The sequence below is a fragment of the Zalophus californianus genome, chromosome 3 (genome assembly GCF_009762305.2).
Source record: "Zalophus californianus isolate mZalCal1 chromosome 3, mZalCal1.pri.v2, whole genome shotgun sequence".
NCBI classification, from domain to species: domain Eukaryota; kingdom Metazoa; phylum Chordata; class Mammalia; order Carnivora; family Otariidae; genus Zalophus; species Zalophus californianus.
In genome coordinates this window covers 57,898,377-57,918,827 of record NC_045597.1, presented here as the reverse complement: position 1 = coordinate 57,918,827, position 20,451 = coordinate 57,898,377, and the positions used below count along the sequence as shown (strand labels likewise).

The following is a 20,451-nucleotide window of genomic DNA, read 5'->3' as shown; positions in this document are numbered from 1 at the left end:
ACATTGTTTTATTTGTAAGTGATGTCTTTACCATTTTAGGTTTCTCTATGTGGTAGAATTTAGTTTTGTTAGTTACTTTAGAAATCTCATGACAATAACCTTATATGTATTACACACATTTACAAAAACAATAATTTTACAAATTCACTTATTTTCATTACATTTTCTTTTCCTTTCCATTGATGTTGTATATCAACATGTTTCAATTTGTTTTTTACTTTTTGTTTTAGAGTTACGAGTCCTGTAATATTAAACATTCAGAGTACCTCATTTTGATTGGAGTAAATATAGCAAACTGAATATGTGTTATTAAAGATATGACTGTAACACACTGAAAATATTTTATTAAAGATATAATGACCACTGAGAGAAGAGTCATGACAAAATGCATTAGAGAAAAGGATCAAATTTGAGTTCATTTTAAGGACTTGAATTTTTAGAGAACTCTCTGAGTCTTGTGTGGGGAAAAAATGTTTTTATTTCACATTGCATAGTTGTAATAATTCAGATTAAAAATTTGGTAGTACCATTAGGGCACCTGGGTGGCTCAGTCAATTAAGCGTCTAACTTTGACTCATGTCATGGGATCGAACCCCGCGTTGGGCTCTGTGCTCAGCCAGGAGTCTGCTTTTCCCTCTCCTTCTCCCTCTTCCACTCCCCCTGCTTGTGTTCCTGCTCTTGTGCTCTCTCTGTCTCTGTCAAATAAACAAATAAAATCTTAAAAAAAAAAAAGAAAAATTAAAAAAATAAAAATTCGGTGGGGCGCCTGGGTGGCTCAGTCGTTAAACATCTGCCTTCGGCTCAGGTCATGATCTCAGGGTCCTGGGATCGAGCCCCGCATCGGGCTCCCTGCTCAGCGGGAAGCCTGCTTCTCCCTCTCCCACTCCCCCTGCTTGTGTTCCTGCTCGCTCGCTCTCTCTCTCTGTCAAATAAATAAATAAAAATTAAAAAAAAATAAAAATTCGATAGTACCAATAAAACCATTTGGCCAACTGTTATTTGAGTCTCTCACATTAGACAATGTAGAGTTGGTTGGTGTTATCTTTTGGGGGTATGGCATGCATTTTGGGGACTCTGTTAAACAAGAAAAAAATCATCTATTTAAACCAAAAAGAAAACATTTTTGATTGAATTAAAGTTCTGTAAAAGTTGGTTTTGTTTCTTATCTGTTTTTAGTAGTGTATCATAGGCTCTTTTGGTCTTCTTTAGTATGTGTTACATCAGGAAGCTTGGGTAGATATTTTCCATAGGGTTGGTATGTCAAAAAATCAATTTAAGTACCTACTCTGTTTTGGCACTTTTTCAAAATTAGATTTCTTACTATTTGCCCAGTACCTATTGGGTACTTTTGGGCTGACACAAATCTAATTTAGCAACTTACATTTGCTATTTTAATTTTTTTTTCTAGTAAAACATTGTAATCTGCTGTAAATGAATGGTGCATTTAACCATATCAAGTTTTTTACTTTGCTTGGAATAGATATCAAATGCCTCAAGAATTCCAAATTTTTATTTTCTATACTTTTATTTTTTTTAACAGATTTATTAGAGAGAGAGAGAGTGAGGGGGGCAGGGGCAGAAGGAGAGGGAGAGAAAGTCTTAAGCAGTCTCTGCGCAGAGCGTGGAGCCCATCGCGGGGGGCTTGATCTCCTGACCCTGAGATCAAGACCTGAGCTGAAACCAAGAGCTGGACGCTTAACCAGCTGTGCCACCCAGGCACCCCACTTTTATTATTTTCAAAAGACATTTTATTAAGTGGCTTGTCATATTTAAAATTCAGATCTATTTTAAGGCAAAATTTTTTGTAGGACCAAAGAAAAGAGGAATTTAGGTTAAGGAGAAAATAGCATTATTAATTTATTTGAAATTACAACTATTTGCTAGAACTTAAATAGTTCTGAAAGTTTATCACTAAAATTTAAAGTTGAAACCAGATTGTTTAAACAGAAACAGCATGCATTCAGCAGTCATGACCAAATGCAAAACTATAGTCATTGTTTTAACTGATTTATATTTACCTATGTAAGCTTTCTTCTGATCAGCTGCCTACAATTTTGGGGTTTCTTTCTAATTGGTTAGGGAATTAGTACAGAGAGAGGCTGTTCACTTTCTTTTATATATTATTATTTCATATGTATTTTTTTGTCTTTTTTCTTAACTTACCGCTAACTCTTGGAGACCTAATCATTACTTCAGTGAGAATTTAATACTATCTTTTCCCTTTCAGTAGTGCTACTTCTATGTGGCTCCTAAATTTCTCTTATCAATAGATATTTTAAAAAAGGTAAAACTAAAATAAAATCTTCAGGGGCGCCTGGTGGCTCAGATGGTTAAGCGCCTGCCTTTGGCGCAGGTCATGATCCCAGGGTCCTGGGATCGAGCCCCGCTTCGGGCTCCCTGCTCAGTGGGAGTCTGCTTCTCCCTCTCCCTCTGCTGTTCTCTCTCTCAAATAAATAAAATCTTAAATAAAATAAAATAAAATGTTCAACTATTTTAAAAGTTTGTTGGTTTCTGCCTCTTCTGTTGGATAAAATTATATTTTGGGGTTATCAGTACATTAATTTACTAATATTCTACCTCAATAGCATGATATTAGTCGAGCAGAGCCTTTTTAAATCTGTATTCCCCCCTCCTTTAGATCTTTGTAAAAGCTTATAATTATGAACTGCCTTTCTAGAGAGGAAGTGAAGAATACCTTTTCATTTGAAATTTATACAGGAACTAAAATTTAGACTATAATTTCAAACATTTCTCTTTCGCTTGCTATTTTTCCCTTCTTTAGTCTCAGGAGGCACAATGAATTCTTTCATTAAAAATTTTGTCTGTGCTGGGCGCCTGGGTGGCTTGGTCGGTAAGCATCTGCCTTCAGCTCAGGTCATGATCCCGGGGTCCTGGGATCGAGCCCCACATCAGGCTTCCTACTCGGCGGGAAGCCTGCTTCTCCCTCTCCCACTCCCCCTCTTGTGTTCCCTCTCTCGCTCTCTCTCTCTGTCAAATAAATAAAATCTTAAAAAAATTTTTTTGTCTGTATATATTATAGTGAGTTCTGATACCATTTACCCAGACTTGGGCCAAACCTCACAGGTTAATGGTACAGGCCTCCACATGGCCTGTGCTCACTTACCAGCCTCAAGTTTGGGGTTCCCCAGGTAACCTGTATGCTTAATAGCTGGTTACAAATTTGGGGGTTCCTAGTGCCCCATCAGGTTTAATAATTTGCTAGAGTGAATCACAGAACTTAGGAAAATACTATACTTATGATTACAGTTTTACTATAGCCAAAGGACACAAATCAAAACCAGCCAAATGAAGATGCACAGGGCAAGATCTGGGAGAGTTCCAAACATAAAGTTTCCATTGTCCTCAGATACATGTCACTTTCCTGGAATATTGATATATGACAGTGCACAGAAAGAATACTGCCAACCACAGGAGCTCATCAAGTTTCTTGTCTAGAGTTTTTTCTTTTTTTTTTAAATTGTTGTCAAAAATATGTAATAAAATTTACTATCTTAACCATTTTTAAGTATACAGTACAGTAGTGTTAACTTTATGCATATTGTTGTGCAGCAGAGCCCTAGAATTTTTTCATCTTGCAAAATTGGAACTATATCCATTGAGCAGTTCCCCTTCTACCGCTTTTTTTAGTGCCCGGCAATCCCCATTCTACTTTGTTTTTAAGAGTTTGATTTTTTTAGTTAGAGTTAAACCTCATGTACGTAGAATCATGCAATACTTGTCTTTTTTTGTGACTGGTTCATTTTACTCAGCGTTATTGTCTACAGGGTTCATGCTGTAGCATGTGTCAGGATTTCCTTTTTTTATTTTTAATTTTTTTAAAGATTTCATTTATTTATTTGACAGAGAGAGAGCAGGAACACAAGCAGGGGGAGTGGGAGAGGGAGAAGCAGGCTTCCCGCCAAGTAGGGAGCCCGATGTGGTGCTTGATCGATCGATGCAGGACAGTGGGATCATGACCTGAGCCGAAGGCAGATGCTTAACGACTGAGCCACCCAGGTGCCCACAGGATTTCCTTTTTTTAAAAGGCTGAATATATTCCATTGTATGTATATACAGTTTTTCTTATTTTCTTTATTTTTCGTCTGTTGATGAACATTCAGGTTTCTTCCTCTTGGCTATTTTGAATAATGTTGCAGTTAATGTGGGTATGCAGATAATCTGTTTGAGATACTGTTTTCACTTCTTTTGGATATACCTAGAAGTGGGATTGCTGGATCGTATGATAATGTGGTATTTAATTTTTTGAGCAACCTTACACCGTTTTCCACAGTGGCTCCACTATTTTACATTTCTACCAACAGGGTTCAAGAGTTCCAATTTCTCTACATCCACCAATGCCTTTTTTTTTTTACAGAAATTATCCCTTATGGGTGTGAGGTAATATCTCACTGTGGTTTTGATTTGCATTCTTTAATAATTAATGATAATGAGCACCCATTCTTATATGTGTTGGCTATTTGTATATTGTTATGGACTGAAGTTTATCTCCTACCCCAATTCATATGTTGAAGCTCTATCCCCTAATGTGATGATGTTGGGAGGTGAGGCCTTTGCTAATTAGGTTTAGGTGAGGTGATGTTGGTACTGTGAAGTGGGGTGCTGCTATAACAAATACATAAAAACATTGAAGTGGCTTTGGAACTTGGTAAAGGATAGAACCTGGAAGAGTTTTGAGGTATGTGGTGGAAAAAGTTGGGATTATCATAAAGGGACTGTTAAAGGTGATTCTGGTGAAGTCTCAGAAAGAAAAGAGCTATAGAGAAAACCTCCATTTTCTTAGAAAATATATAAATAATGATGAGTAGAATGTTGGTAGAAATATCCATATGGATAATAAAGACCATTCTTTTGAGGTCTCAGACTGAAACGAAGAATGATGGAAAAAAGGTGATCCTTGTTACACAGTGGCAAAGAACTTGACTGAATTGTGTTTATGTTCTTGTGTTTTGTGGAGGGTAGAACTTCAGAGGGATAAATGTTTAGCTGAGGAGATTTTAAGCATTGAGGGAGCGGCTTGGTTCCTTCTGACTGCTTATTGGTAAAATGTGAGAGAAGAGAAATGAATTGAAGAAGGAATTGTTAATCTAAGCAAAAAGGAATCAGAATTTAAAGATTTGGAAAATTCTCAGTCTGCCTATACTGCAAAAAGTGAGAAAGCTATTTGGGAAAGAATATGAAGGATGTGGCTGACTAACCATTTGATAAGGAGATTAGTATGGGTGTGAACTGTGAGAAGTAAATGTCTGTTGTTAAACCACCCAGTTTACTGCATTTTGTTTTATACTATCCTAAGCTGATGAAGACCTACATCTTTGGAGAGATGTCTATTCAAGTCCTTTGCCCATTTTTAAAACTGGGCAAAGAAAATTATTGCCAAAGAAATATTGCCAAGAAATTATTGCCAAATCCAAGGTCTTCTAGAAGTTTTGCAGTTTCAGCTCTTACATTTAGGTCTTTAATCCATTTTGAGTTAATTTTTGTATATGGTGTAAAGTGAGGGTCCACCTTCATTATTTTGCATGTGGATATTCAGTTTTCCCAACACCATTTTTTTTTTTTTGAGATTTTATTTATTTGTCAGAGAGAGAGCACAAGCAGGGGGAGAGGCAGGCAGAGGGAGAAGCAGGCTCCCTGCAGAGAGGGAGCCCGATGTGGGACTTGGTCCCAGGACCCTGAGATCCTGACCTGAGCCAAAGGCAGATGCTTAACCGACTGAGCCACCCAGGCATCCCTTCCTAACACCATTTTTTGAAGACTATCCTTTCTCCATTGTGTAGCCTGGCACATTTGTCAGAGATCATTTGACCATATACATGGGGATTTATTCCTGGGTTTTCTAGTCTGTTATATTGGTCTATATGTCTATCTTTATGCCAGAACCATACTGTTTTGATCACTCTAGCTTTATAATATGTTTGAAACCAGGAAGTATGATGCTTCTGGCTTTGTTTTGCTTTGTCAAGATTATTTTGGCTATTCATGGTCCTGTGAGAGTCCATACGGATTTTAAGGTTTTTTTTTTCTGTTTTTGCAGAAAATGGATGATGGAAAAAAGATTGTACTGGGAAAATATGCCAATAGGGATTGCATTTAATCTGTAGATTGCTTTCAGTAGTATTGGACATTTAAACAGTATTAAGTCTTCCAATCCATGAACACAGGATGTCTTTCTGTTTATTTGTGTCCTGTTCAGTTTCATCTAGCACTGTTTTATCATTTTCTGTGTACAAGTCTTTTATCTTTCTGGTTAAATTTATCCTAAGTTTATTTTATTCTTTTTGATGCTGTTGTAAATGGGATCATTTTTAAAATTTCCTATATAGAAATGCAAGACATATTTGTTGATTTTTGTATAGTATAACTTTGCTGAAATCATTTAGTAGTTCTTAAAGTTTTTTGTGGGTTCTTTAGGATATCTTTATACATGATCATGTTATCTGTGAACAGAGGTAATTTTACTTCTTCCTTCCCTATTTGTATGCCTTTTATTTCTTTTACTTGCCTGATTGTCCTGGCTAGGACTTCCAAATGCTATGTTGAAGAAAGTGGCAAGAGTGGGCATCTTTGCCTTTTTTTCTGATCTTAGAAAGCAACTTTCAGTTGTTTGCCATTGAGTATGTTGGTTGTGGGTTTTTTATATACGGCTTTATTATGTTGAGGTAATTCTTTCTATTCCTAGTTTGTTGAGTGTTTTTATAAAAAGATATTGAATATTTTTCAAATGTTTTTTCTGCATCAAAAACTTGATTCTGTTAATGTGGTGAATTACTTTGATTTGTGTTCATTGAACCATCCTCGCATTCCAGTAATAAATCCCATTTATTCATGATTTTTAATCTTTTTAGTGTGTTACTGAAATTGGTTGCTAGTGTTTTGTTGAGAGTTTTTGCATCAATATTCATCAGAGATAGTGGTTAGTAGTTTTCTTATAGTATCTTTGTCTGATTTTGGTATTAATGCTGGTCTCACTGAGTTTGGAAGTGTTCCCCTCTCCTCAGTTTTTTGGAAAAGTTTGAGGATTGCTGTTAGTTCTTTAAATATTTGGTAGAATTCTTCAGTGATGCCCTTTGGTCCAGGGCTTTTCTTTATTGGGAGGTTTTTAATTACTGATTTAATCTCTTACTTGTAATATGTTTATTCTATTCAGATTTTTTTTTTTTTCCCTTTAGGACTCATTTTTGGTTGATTTGTTTCTAGGTATTTTTCCATTTCTTCTAGGTTATCCAATTTGTTGGCATGTAATTGTTCATAGTGGACTCGAATGAACCTTTTTATTTCTGTGGCATCCATTTGTAATATCTTCTCTCTCATTTCTAATTTTTGTTGTTTGAGTTTTTTCTTTCTTTCTTAGTGTACCTAAGGGTTTGTAAATTTTGTTGATCTTTTCAGCAAACCAGCTCTTAGTACTGCATGGAGCACTGGGTGTTATATGAAAACAACGAATCGTGGTTCACTACATCAAAAACTAATGATGTATGGTGACTAGCATAACATAATAAAATTAAATTAAAAACAAACCACCACTTAGTTTTATTAATTTTTTTCTATTTTCTATTTTATTTCTGCTCTAATCTAATTATTTCCTTCTTTCTGCTAACTTTGGGTTTAGGTCTTTTTTCTAGTTCCTTGAGTTGTTAAAAAAAAAAAAAAAAGTCCCTGAGCTGGGTGCTTTTTCCCAACTTTTAGGAGCTGTGTTGACTTATTTCTGCAGTATTACAAGTTCTGTAGTGCAGTATTACAAGTTCTACAGCATCCCAAGATGCTGAGCTCTCTTGTGATCTCAGTTGTGTCATGTCTCCCCCGCACCACCAAGTAGAGTATGCTTTTCCTAGTCAGTCCTCCAAGTCAGGTGAGACAGAAACCTGTTGCTTTGTAGCCCCCTGAAAAACGGGAATGTTAGAGATGCATTCCACTTCCCCCTTTCCCTCCCAAGGAAGAAACAGGGCATTGGGCTATTTCTCTTCATCTTTAGCTGTGTCAACCTAGGGGAGGGGCTGCCTTGGATGAAATGAAATGGCCTTTTCTTACCTGTTTCATTGCATTTGAACTTAAGGTACTACAATTTCCTAACTGGTTTCTGGCATTCTCATAAAGAGATTTATTTTCATAGAAGGGAATAAAAATTCAGATCATATATTGTTAAGTTTTGTTTCTGTGGGAGAATGAGGTCTAGGCCTTCCTATTCTACCATCTTGCTGTTGCTGATGTCCATAGTTTTGGGGGAGCTGCTTTATTAAGTAGGCATGACTGATTAAATCATTGGCCACTTGGTTGAGCTTAATCTCCAAGCCCCCTTTCCTCCCAGAAGGGTGGGCAGATATCATGTAGCTCAAAACTCCAAACCTCTAATCACAGTGTTTGTCTTTCTGTCCTGGCCTGTGGCCTATTGGGGAGTCATCACCTTTGTAATACTAGGGGTGCACCATGAGTCACTTCATTAGCATAAACTGTCAGATGTAGTGGAAGGTTAAAAGGTTGTCCAGACACTGGGGACACAGGCCAGCCAGATTCTTTATTATACGTGCATATTGCAATCTAATCACATAATATAAAATTTAAAGGGTATGAAGATGTACAAGGAAATATAAATCTCCCACCCACCTGTTTCTCAGCCACCCAGTTTTTCTCCATGGAGGCTGGTACTATTTTTTAAGTTGTTTTTTCACTAAGTAACAGTTAATTCTCTTAAAAAAGTAATAGGTTATTTCTTTTCCTCTTGGCTATTGCCTTACTTTGAGGATTTGAAGGACTGTTTTGTTCTCCATACGGTAATGAATATAATACTATTCCTTTACATTATGTCTTGAAATGAGTTTGTTACTGAAACACTAGTTGCTGGGATAGAAAAGTGAAAATAGTCTTTTGTTTTGTTTTTGCTTTTTTCCCATAAAAGTCACCCCCCCGATTAAGAATACTATGTTGACTGTAAAAAAAAAAAAAATTGGGGGGGTGGAAGAGTGATACAAAATAATAAAAGTCTTATCATTTAATGTTTTCGCATTTTTTTTTTTTTTAGTTTGTGTGATTAGTGAATGGGTGCACTTTTAAACATACTTTATGTTAAAAAACCCCACACAATTGAGAATGGAATCCAGAGTTTTACATCATTTTTTTCCCACGTAACACTACTGAGATAGTTTTCCTATATCATTAAATAATCTTCAGTAATATGGTTTACCACCTTCTTGTTTTTGTATGTTAAGAGTATTTCCAATTTTGTGCGTAAATTAACAAATCTATTAGATTATTTTGCTCTAAGGTTTTTTTCTTGATTGATTTTATATGACTTAAAAGTTAATTTAATTATTTAGTATTTACATCTTACCTTCTTATATTGTTCATGGTAATAGCCAGAACTATTGTTTAAAGGTAGGTAACTTTCTTTTTTACTAACTTGCAGTAGGGCTAGAGCTTATAAAATCTTCAACTTTATTCATTAGACTTTTCTTTTTAAATATCAGTATCTTTTTTTATGATTTTTAAAAATGTTCTTTAATACTTTAATTGCCCTTCGGTTCTTAAGAAAAGTGCACACGTTATATTTTATATATATGTATTTATGTTAACTCATTTGGTATAAGTTTTATGTTTATTTTGAATGTTTTTCCTTCACAGGTGAGCTATTGTCTTCCTCTACTTTTTTTTTACTTCTTTTCCATTATTTCAAATGAATGCTTATAAAGGGGCAGTGTGCAGGAGGTATAAGGAGAAATTCTCCGGGAAATTTAAAAATAGGAGTGAAGAGTGATAGATGCCTAAGTCTGATTAGTGTGCATAAATAGGTTTTAACATTTTATTGAAGGGTCCAAAATAAAATCTGGATGTTTTGTCTGTTTCCCCTCTTGCTAGGGTCCTGTATTAATAGGAAGTTCTCAAGGTGGTGTCAACATTGAAGATGTTGCTGCTGAGACTCCTGAGGCCATAGTTAAAGAACCTATTGATATTGTAGAAGGCATCAAGAAGGAACAAGCTGTCCGGGTATGTTGTATTCTGAAAAATTTCTATCTAGCTTTATTGGATAATTGTAATACTTAAAAAAAGAGAGAGAATTAACTTTGAATAAGTGAAGTGATTGACGAAACTTAAAAAAAATTTTGAGTGTCAAGGCATGTTAATATCTTGTTTGAAATTGAAACTTTTAGAAGTATCTACATTATTTCCTTTCTTTCCATAAATATTTCATTACTTGTCTTTAAAAGGTAAGGATTCTTTTAAAATAGGCACTCTACCATTGTTATACCTAGTAAAATTAATAATAATTCCTTAATATCATTGCTTACTTACCTAGTCATTCACATTCCCTTGTCTCAAGTTTTTCATTTTTTTTCTTTTAAATTTGTTTGAGTTGGGATCCATATAAGGTCTTTCATTGCTTTTGGTTATTGTCTCATAGGTCTTTTTCTAATTTAGAGGTTTTCTTTCCCTCACTCTCTTCATCTTCTTTCATTTGTTGAAGACACTGGGGTGATTATACTTTATTGTTTATTATAGTCTGGATTTTACATCCCCCTGGTGGCATTTAATATGTTTCACCCTCCCCTTTATTTCCTGTAAAACTGTATGGAATGGTAGGGACACTGTCTTATATATCCCTGTGATAGATCAGTGATTTTATTTTTGGGGGTGTGTAGGGATGCTTTTGAGAACCTGATGAAAGCGATGGACTTTTAGTGTCTGCACATACAGAATAAGTTTTGCCCACAATTTAACTAGTATTGTGTACTGTCCTTTTTGTGTGCTTCTCCCCCCCATACCCCGTTATCCACCCTTCCCACCCCCTGCCACGAAAAAAAGCCCAACCATGAAGTTTAATGCCATGGCCTATGAGAGTTGCTTGGTAAGGTTGGTAATACTGCTATTGAATTAAATTGTTTAGTTTGGGTATGAAAAATAAATGACCCATCTTAAAAGTCTGAATATTAAAGTTTGAATGAAATTACCATCTATTAGTGGGAAACTATGTCAAAATAAGCTTATGATATTGAAGTACAGTAGAACAGGAATTTTTGGCACAAAGGTTTAAAGGAGATAGAGAAATTATCTGATAATGTCAGTTAGGCAAAAGAATGGTATAAATCTTTAGAGGGGACAGAGGTTCGATTCATTAGGTAGTTATGTAATGAGTGATGACTGGACGGTTAAATTTAGATGAGAAAGAATACTTGATTTACAAGACTACTTGAAGGCATAATCTATTAAGATTATAGCTTTTTGAGTGATGAACAGAAATAGTACCTAGCATAGCATTTGGTAAATTAATGTCATTCTGGGTTGATCAGAATTCTGTCGTAATTCTCAAATGTTTAGATCTAAAAATGGTGGATTATGACCTAGTGAAAATCTTTCTTAATGAAATAAAATTTCATTATTTCTCATTTATTTCTTATTATTCTTTATTTGAAATAGTCTTTTTTTTTATTAAGATTTTATTTATTTATCTGTCAGAGAGAGAGAGCACACAAGCAGAGGGAGCAGCAGGCAGAGGGAGAAGCAGGCTCCCTGCTGAGCCAGGAGCCCATTGCAGGACTCGATCCCAGGGTCCTGGGATCATGACCTGAGCCGAAGGCAGGTGCTTAACCGACTGAGCCACCCAGGTGCCCCTGAAATAAGTTTTAATTGAAAATGACATTTCTTAGCTTATCTACTTTATTGGCATTTGATTTTTTACAAAAAACCATATTCACCCTTAAAGAATTCAAGATTTTCTGTAATTAAAATTCAAATGTATTGCAGCCTTAGACAGCAGTTGGAAAAGAGGTGAACGTCCTCCATCGTGTTTTTGAGCAGTGGCAGCAGTTAGAATAAGCATATAGACATGTAGCTTCTGTACCAGTGGTTCAGAATTGCTTATGGAACTTCAAAAATTGTGGATGGCTTGGTCCACTGTAGAACTTGTGAACTGGAACTGCTGGGTTGGGACCTTGGGATATGTATTTAAAAATAAACAAACAAACAAACAATAAAATGCTCTTCAGGTATATCCAGTTAGGAATTTCTGCTCAAGACTGTAAACTCTTCTATTAGATTGGAAGCTTAAGTACCTATATCTTTTGGGCTTCACTTACATTAGGTACTCTGTAGATTTTTGAATGAATGCAGTTACACTGGTTTGACTGAATGTGTCCTCTGCTTGGAGACATTCTTCATAAATTACCTAAAAGGTAAACAGGTGATTTAATATTTTTGCTATCATTTGGACCATTGGGATTGTCAGTCTGCCTTTTATATGTCATTTTAATAAAATATAAGCCTCTTCTTTCAGTTTAGGTTTGCCATAAGGCTTAGAGGCAGTATGGAGGCTATGGAATAAGCACTGGAACTGGAATCTAGGCAAATGGCAAGTCACTTGACCTCTCTGAATTTCTTTCTCATTTATAAAATGGGCATACTACTTGCCTTGTGAGAATTTTGAATAAAAAGTTTTGTTTAACCATTTAGTAATAGTAGCTGCTATTTCAGTCATTCATGTTTGACTACAAATGATTCATGCTTATCATTTTAATGATAAACAATAAGGTTTTTTATTTACAAGAATTTAATGTTGATTGGATATATGCAACATACTTGTACTATAATAAAGAGACAAATGAATTTCAGCTTGCACAGAAGATGGGATTTCCACCTAATATTGTGGATTCTGCGGCAGAAAATATGGTCAAGCTTTACAACCTTTTCCTGAAATATGATGCAACTATGGTAGAAATAAATCCAATGGTAGAGGATTCAGATGGAACTGGTAAGGTATCTTTTATCAAACATTAATGATGTATTTATCTACCAATCATACGTTTCACTAAGGAAGTTGAACTCATAAGGGAGTGAACTCACTCCTATGTAGAAACTTATTTTATAATAAATTGAATGTGAACAAATATTAAAGATACCTATTAAAATAAACACTTTAAATATATATTTTGTACACATGGGGGGTTAATGCTGCACTGTACAATATGGGGGTTACTAGCCACATGTGGCAATTAAAATTAATTAAAATGATATATGATTAAAATATTCCTCAGTCGAACTAGTCACATTTCAGCTGTTCAGTAGCCACATGTGGCTATCACATTAGACAGCACACATATAGAAGATTGCTATCATTGCAGAAAGTCCTTTTGGGCAGTGCTGATTAGGGCATCCAGTGTGGTAGTGAGTAATGGCTGTAGTTATGGGAAGTAGCCATTTTAGTCTCCCACAAGTTTCAGACTTTAGAGTCATCATGGATCTTTATTATTACAAAGGGTAGACTTTGGGGAGGAGGGAAGGTAGAATGGTTAAGATATGGACTCCGAAGCCACAAAGGGTAGACTTTGTTACTTGAGTCCTTTTAATATTTTTATCCACCGGAGAAGTAAGATTAGCTTGTCACTTTGACACCTTTTCTTTTGCAAGTGTTTAAAGATTCTGAATTACCACACTTTCCATGTATAGTTGTTTTAAAAATATAAGTTGCATTATTATAGCTTAAGTTTTTCTTGATTATTTTTTATTTAAATTCAGTTAGCCAACATACAGTACATCATTAGTTTCAGATGTAGTGTTCAGTAATTCATCAGTTGCATATAGCACCCAATGCTCATCACATCATGTGCCCTTCTTAATGCCCATCACCCAGTTACCCCTTCTCCCTTTTCTTGATCATATATTTTATTACTGTAATTTATTGGATTTTGTTTCAAGTCGCTTTGGACATTTTAATCTCTTAAGCATTTGTAGATCATCTTTCACTTTTATACTTATAATTAGTTATATTCTTTATTATAGATACCGATTTTTGGTTGGTCATTTATATGGTTGTATAAAGAATGAGTAAATTCTCTTTTGATCATACAGGTAGTTTATAAAACTAAAAAAAAATTTTAGAAAGAGTAAAGGCACATTTTATTTTATTTTAAAGATTTTATTTATTTGAGAGAGGGAATGAGAGAGAGAGTGAGAGAGCACATGAGAGGGGGGAGGGTCAGAGGGAGAAGCAGACTCCCTGCTGAGCAGGGAGCCCAATGCCGGACTCAATCCTGGAACTCCAGGATCATGACCTGAGCCAAAGGCAGTCGCTTAACCAGCTGAGCCACCCACGCGCCCATAAAGGCACATTTTAAAAATGAGATGTTCAGTGAAGGAGGATTATTTGTATAAAACAGGTATTTCTTTTTTTTTTTTTTTCCTTATGTAATAATAACATTGAAAGCAAGATTCCTGAATTTTCAGCTGTGGAATTCTGCAGCCATATTCTCTTGCTAAGAGAATGTCTTTGTTCTCTTAACAACCATTTTTTCCCTTTGTATTTAGTTTCTCTTCTTTGTATGCATTTCTATATATTTTGAAGGAGTTATTTTTCTTTGCTGAATAAGAGCATTGTATATTTATTTTAGAAAATTTGCACCAAGAAATATAGATAGGTTGGAAAAAACTCATATAATCTCATTACCTAACACCATTTTAATATTTTAGTAGTTCATTTCAATCTGTTCTGTAGTTGGGATCATTTTGTCTATTCAGTTTGTATCTTTCCTTTTTTAAACTTAAAACTATATAATAGAATATTTTGATGTTAAATATTTTTCAGTTTTTAAAAGCTTGTATATTATTTGGATATAAATATTTGCAGTCTTGATTCGTATAGATTCTTAGAATTTTTGGGTCAAAGAGGAATAATATTTTCACATATGTTTGATTACTGGGTCAGGATAATAACATTTTGAGATGTATTTTGCCAGATTGTTGTCTGGAAAAGTTATTCTAACATACAGAGTGTCCATTTCATTGCCTACTTGTGCCAGAAGTGAGTTTTTTATTGGGTTTAAACTCTGTCAAACTAATAATCAGGAAATGGTGTCTTTATTTTTCAATTCTTTGATTACTTGTGATGTTGAGAATTTTTCATGTTTATTGGGCATATGTTTTCCTCAGTAGACTGCAAATTTTCTGTTGATGTCTTTTGGTAACTGTATTAGTTTCCTGTGGCTTCTATAACAAATTACTACAAATTAGGTAGCTTAAAACAACAGGTACTTAATCTCTCAGAGTTTTAAAAGCCAGAAGTCCAAAATCAGTGTCACACGAATTCAAGGTGCTCCCTCTAGAGGCTCTAGGGAAGCCTCCATTCCTTGCCTTTTGTAACTTCTTACGGCATTCTGTGATTTGTGGCCACCTCATTCTAGTCTCTGCCTCTCTCTTAGGATACTTGTAATTTAGGGCCCTTCAAGATAAGCCAGGATAATCTTCTTCTAAGATCCTTATTTTAATCACATCTGTAAAAATTTTAACGTATAAGGTAACATTCACAGGTTCTTATGTATTAGGACCTGTTTATCTTTGGGTGGCCATTATTCAGCCTATTACAGTACTCAAAGGAAACTTTTTCATCACTTCAAATGTTTTCTCCTGCCCCGTTCTCCTTCCATTATCACATGTTAGGTAACTTCTTGCTGTCTAACAGGTCACTTTTTTTTTTTTCTGATTGGGTAACTTCTGTTTATCTGTCTTCAGGTTCGGGTTCATTGACCCATCTCCAATAAATACATTGTTAAGCAAATCCAGTGAATTTTTCATTTTAGGTATTGTACTTTTTACTTCTAGATTTTCCATTTAGCTCCTTTTGATAGTTTTATTTTCTACTGAGATACCTATCTGGTCTTTTATTACGGCCATATTTTCATTAAAATCCTTAAACATATTTAAAAGAGCTTTTGGAGTCCTCTGATTCCAAATCTGGGTTGTATTGGGTTTGGGTCTTCTTGACTGCCTTTTCTCTTTATCGGTGGTCATTATTTTCCTGTTTTTCCTTTACTGATCCATTGTATACTGGATATTTTGGGAGATACGGTATAGAGACATAATTCTTTTATCTTCCTCTGAAAGAGTGTTGATTTTTTGTTGTTATTAGTAGTTAACTTAGCTGGACTTCAAATTTTGTCTCTTGTGTTGGGTAGCCTTCAGGGATAGCAAGGAGAATGTTGTAGTTAATTGGAGTGAGGAAGGGATAAAGCACTGAAAGATGAAGTTGGGAGACGTAACCTTCATATTAGCCATTTTGGTAGAGTGCTGGAGGTAAACCTGATTAGAGTGGATTTAAGGGAGGATAGTGGGAGAAAAAATTTGTACAATGAGTTTAGGCAAAGTGGTTGGCAGATGTAAATATTTTAGGTTTTGTGGCCCACATATGGTCTTAGTTCCTGCTGCTTTTCTTCATATCTTTGTCCTTCTCCTTCTTCCTTTTCCCTTCTTTCTTCACAATCCATTCAAAATATATAAAAATGTGAAACCCGTTCTTAGCTCACAGGTAATACAAAATAGGCATAGGCTGAATCTGACCCCTGAGCCATACTGGTTTTTCGCTGACACTTGGTTTAAACAGACAACTCTTTCAAGGATTTTTGCTGTATTTGAAGAGAAGAGTAAGGGGGAAGAGGTGGCAAAATATTTTTTTTCTGCTTTTTTATGGTGGGAGAAATAACAGCATTTTTGCAAATCATTGGGATTTAGCCAGTGGCAAAAGGGGAGCAGTTTATAATGCAGGAAGGATAGAATTGCTGGAACAACGTCCTTAAGTAGGTAAGAGGCAGTGGGGTCCAGGGCGCATGTGAAGGGGGATAGCTCGGTGCTTGGCTGGTTAGTTTTTGGTAATTTTAAAACAAATCTTGAGTGTTTTTGAAGTGGTGTTTTCCCCCCTCTTTTATCTGTTATCATTGTCTAGGATGAATGTAGAACTAGTAACTTTGATGAGCAGTTTTAATTCCCAAATATTCTTTTTTAATAAACAATTTGAATACATTGTGAACATAAATTGAAATACTTTCAATAAGTAACAAAACCTTTTCCCCCTAAACTGAGAACATTTGATTATTGGATGGTTTATTGTGTTTGTTTTGAAATTAAGATCACTTTCTCTTTTTTCCTTCAAAGTGCTGTGCATGGATGCAAAGATCAATTTTGATTCTAATTCAGCCTATCGCCAGAAGAAAATCTTTGACTTACAGGACTGGACCCAGGAAGATGAAAGGGAGAAAGGTGCAGCTAAGGCAAATCTCAACTACATTGGCCTCGATGGAAATATAGGCTGTCTAGGTACCATGTATTGTTATGTTAAAGTTGGATTGGCTGAACTTAATTTATTTTCTTTGTGTTTGTTGTTTATACAAGTCATTTTTCCTCTTGACAGTAAATGGTGCTGGTTTGGCTATGGCCACAATGGATATAATAAAACTTCATGGAGGCACTCCAGCAAACTTTCTTGATGTTGGTGGTGGTGCCACAGTCCATCAAGTAACAGAAGCATTTAAGCTTATCACTTCAGATAAAAAGGTAAGGGCAGGGCTTATGTTTTAGAATTTGAATGACAAGAAGTAACTTGATTAATTAGTAGATGTGGTCATTACAGTAGTAGAGCATTAAATTTCAGAAGACCTAACTAGTTTAGAAAAAGTTACTGAAATTAATGCAATAAAAGTTAACTAGAAAAAAAGGTAAAGTTTCCCATTGTAATTCAGAAAACAGGATGAAGATATATTAGATGGTATTAGGTAATACTATAAATGGTAGTGATCTGGTATGGGAGTCATTTCTGTGGAAAACTGCTGGAGATGGTAGTTGACCATAAAAGCCCAGAGATCTGGAAAATCTATAAAGCTCCAAAGAAGAAAGTTAAAATTACCTTTAATGCTATCTAGAAATAATTTTTGTTACTACTGACTTGATCATTTTTTTGACTTATTAGTGCTTGTATATTTCACACACACACACACACACACACACGCACACACGCTCTCTCACACTCCCTGTCTTTCTCTCTTTCTGTTTACTTATATATCTTTATAGAAACAACTTTATTAAGATATAATTCGCATGCCATCTAGTTCACCCATTCATAAATATATATCTTTCAAAACACATAGTTTGAGTTTTTTGGCTAGCATATCTTGAACCACTTTTTGCATTCACTAAGGTGTTCTTCTAAAACACTCATTTTAATGTTTGCATAAATCTTTCATATGTAGATAGGCCATAAATTAGAACTATGATTTTATAAGTGATTATCAGAATACAAGGGATGTGAAGCATCATGATCCAAAAGATGCACAATATTGTCAATCATTTTTTAAAAATATTTATTTATTTGACAGAGAGAGACACAGCGAGAGAGACAACACAAGCAGGGGGAGTGGGAGAGGGAGAAGCAGGCTTCCCGCCGAGCAGGGACCCCGATGCGGGGCTCGATCCCAGGACCCTGGGATCATGACCTGAGCCGAAGGCAGACGCTTAACGACCGAGCTACCCAGGCACCCCAATTATCATTTTTTAAAGAAGTATATCTACTATGTGGCCATTTTGAGTTTTGTAAGACTTATGGAAAAATAAGGTAGTGGCTTCTGTGGAACTAGTTTTACTGAATTCAGAGCTGAGAATTCCTCATTGGTAAGGAGCATTTCTTACTGTTGCCTCTTCCTTTGGCTGGCATAGTGCTCAGTGCATACAGAGGTCATTAATAAGTATTTGTTATTGATGCTGCTGACAATGTACCTTTTTACTTATGGTGTTAGACTCTAGAATTGTTTTTAAAAAATCTTTTTTACCACTTTTTGAGCCTCTAGAATTATTTGCCATGTTTCGTTTTACAAAAAGCATTGAACTGAAATGAGAAATAAAAGTGCTTTATTTTCTTGTTTAATAACTATTCAGAAAATAAAACTTACTGGAACTATATTTCTATAGCTTCTTTTGGCATAAGCTCTAAAAGCAGAGTATTAGCTAATTATTTAACTGTTGAGTACTTACTAAGGTGAACTAGAATTGTTATTATTTTTCTAAGTATGGCTTTTAGGGTCTAGGTACAAAATGGAGAAAAGCATATGAAGAATTTCCATGTTGTGGACTGACAGGAAGGGCATTGGAGTTGGAAACAAGCCAGGAACCCTTGGAGACAACATGGATAGCATTGAAGTAGCTGTATACTTATTATGTCTCTTTGTGTTGGACACTGTACTTGGATTTGGGAATACATGGTTACTTTGCTCAAGGCATTTATAGTCTGACTGGGTTGATAAACTGAATCTAGTATTGTGGAAGAAGTCAGAGCTGGTAACAAGTAGGAGAATCAGGGAAGCCTTCACTGAATGAATGATTCCTTGAGCTGTCTTGAGAAATTGAGTGAGTTAGGCAAGAGGAAGAAAATATACAAAGATATATAGAGTCCAGGGATGTCTGGGTGGCTCAGTTGGTTAAGTGTCTGCCTTCAGTTCAGGTCATGATCCCAAGGTCCTGGGATCGAGTCCCACATCGGGCTCCCTGCTCAGCGGGAAGCCTGCTTTGTCCCTCTGCCTCCCGCTCCCTCTTCTTGTGCTCTCTCTCTTTTTCTATCTCTGATAAATAAATAAATAAAATTAAAAAAAAAGATACATGGAGTCCAAAAAAGACCACTGTGTTTATGGAATGGTAAGATGCTTATGTGTAAGAATACAGCATTATTGGAATGAACGAATAATTTGGCAAATTGAGACCACATTGTAAAGATCTCTGTATCTGTAGTTAGGGAGTTTGGATTTTAAGTTCCTTACCCTAGTCCATACAAAGGGATATGTATATAAATATATCCCTTACCTTTTTGTTCATTGTTTATTTATTATTTTACATTTTTTAAAAAGAAGGTAACTGTTAATAGAGGATGAAATGGAGAGGAGGGAGGCACTGGCAGGAGAGATAATTCAGTTGTTACACCTGCTTGTGCAAAAATATGAAGAGGTCCCTGACAAAGGTAGTGTCAGTAAGAATAAAGCAAAGAGACCCAATTTAAAGGCATGTTTGAGATAGAATTCATTAAATTCATTTTTTCCTTTTTTGTTGGGAGGCCATGGAGAAGGGTTGGTTAGGTTAACATTAGGACTTTTGTTTGGGGAGAACCATTGGGTGCCAATGCCTTTTGTGTAGTCAGAGGCAAAGTAGAGAAATAGGTATTTCTGACTGAATGTGTTAAGCTTGGATTGTGGTGACTGTCTAGCAGGTGATTATATAGATACTATACTTCTTATAATGGTTGGATGTATACTAAGACAGTCCTCAGTACTTTGAGAAAAGTTGAAGTGTTAGGAGTTGGTAGGATGACCCATGTGAGTGAGAGGCTGAAACTAAGAATGTGAACCCCTGCCACCCCCGGAGCTGAAGGATTGAATAGAGAAGGAAGACCCAATAAAAGAGAAAGAACAAACTGATGGATAGTTGGAGATCAGGAGAGAGCAATGACATCCAAGGCCAAGGTAGAGAGTTTTGAGAAGTAAGGGATAGGCAGCAGTGTCCATCTGTAGGAGTGATCAGGTAGAGTAAGGACTGAATTAATGATTGGGAACCCTAGCAAGAACAATAGGGGAGAAGGGGGCAGAGACCAGGTTATAATGGGTTGAACTGTGATCAGGAATTGAGGGAGTAGAGACTTCTAGG

At 35.6% G+C, this 20,451-nt stretch overlaps 1 protein-coding gene across 1 annotated transcript in view; it reads left to right on the top strand.

Annotated features, from left to right (window-relative positions):
- SUCLA2 (succinate-CoA ligase ADP-forming subunit beta) overlaps nt 1-20,451 on the top strand; it is a 45,938-nt gene that overhangs the window by 19,407 nt on the left and 6,080 nt on the right. The window contains exons 5-8 of the mRNA XM_027589850.1: nt 9,871-9,999; nt 12,619-12,757; nt 16,927-17,088; nt 17,183-17,325. Coding sequence (XP_027445651.1) covers nt 9,871-9,999; nt 12,619-12,757; nt 16,927-17,088; nt 17,183-17,325 — 573 coding nt within the window. The remainder of the gene's footprint in view (nt 1-9,870; nt 10,000-12,618; nt 12,758-16,926; nt 17,089-17,182; nt 17,326-20,451) is intronic.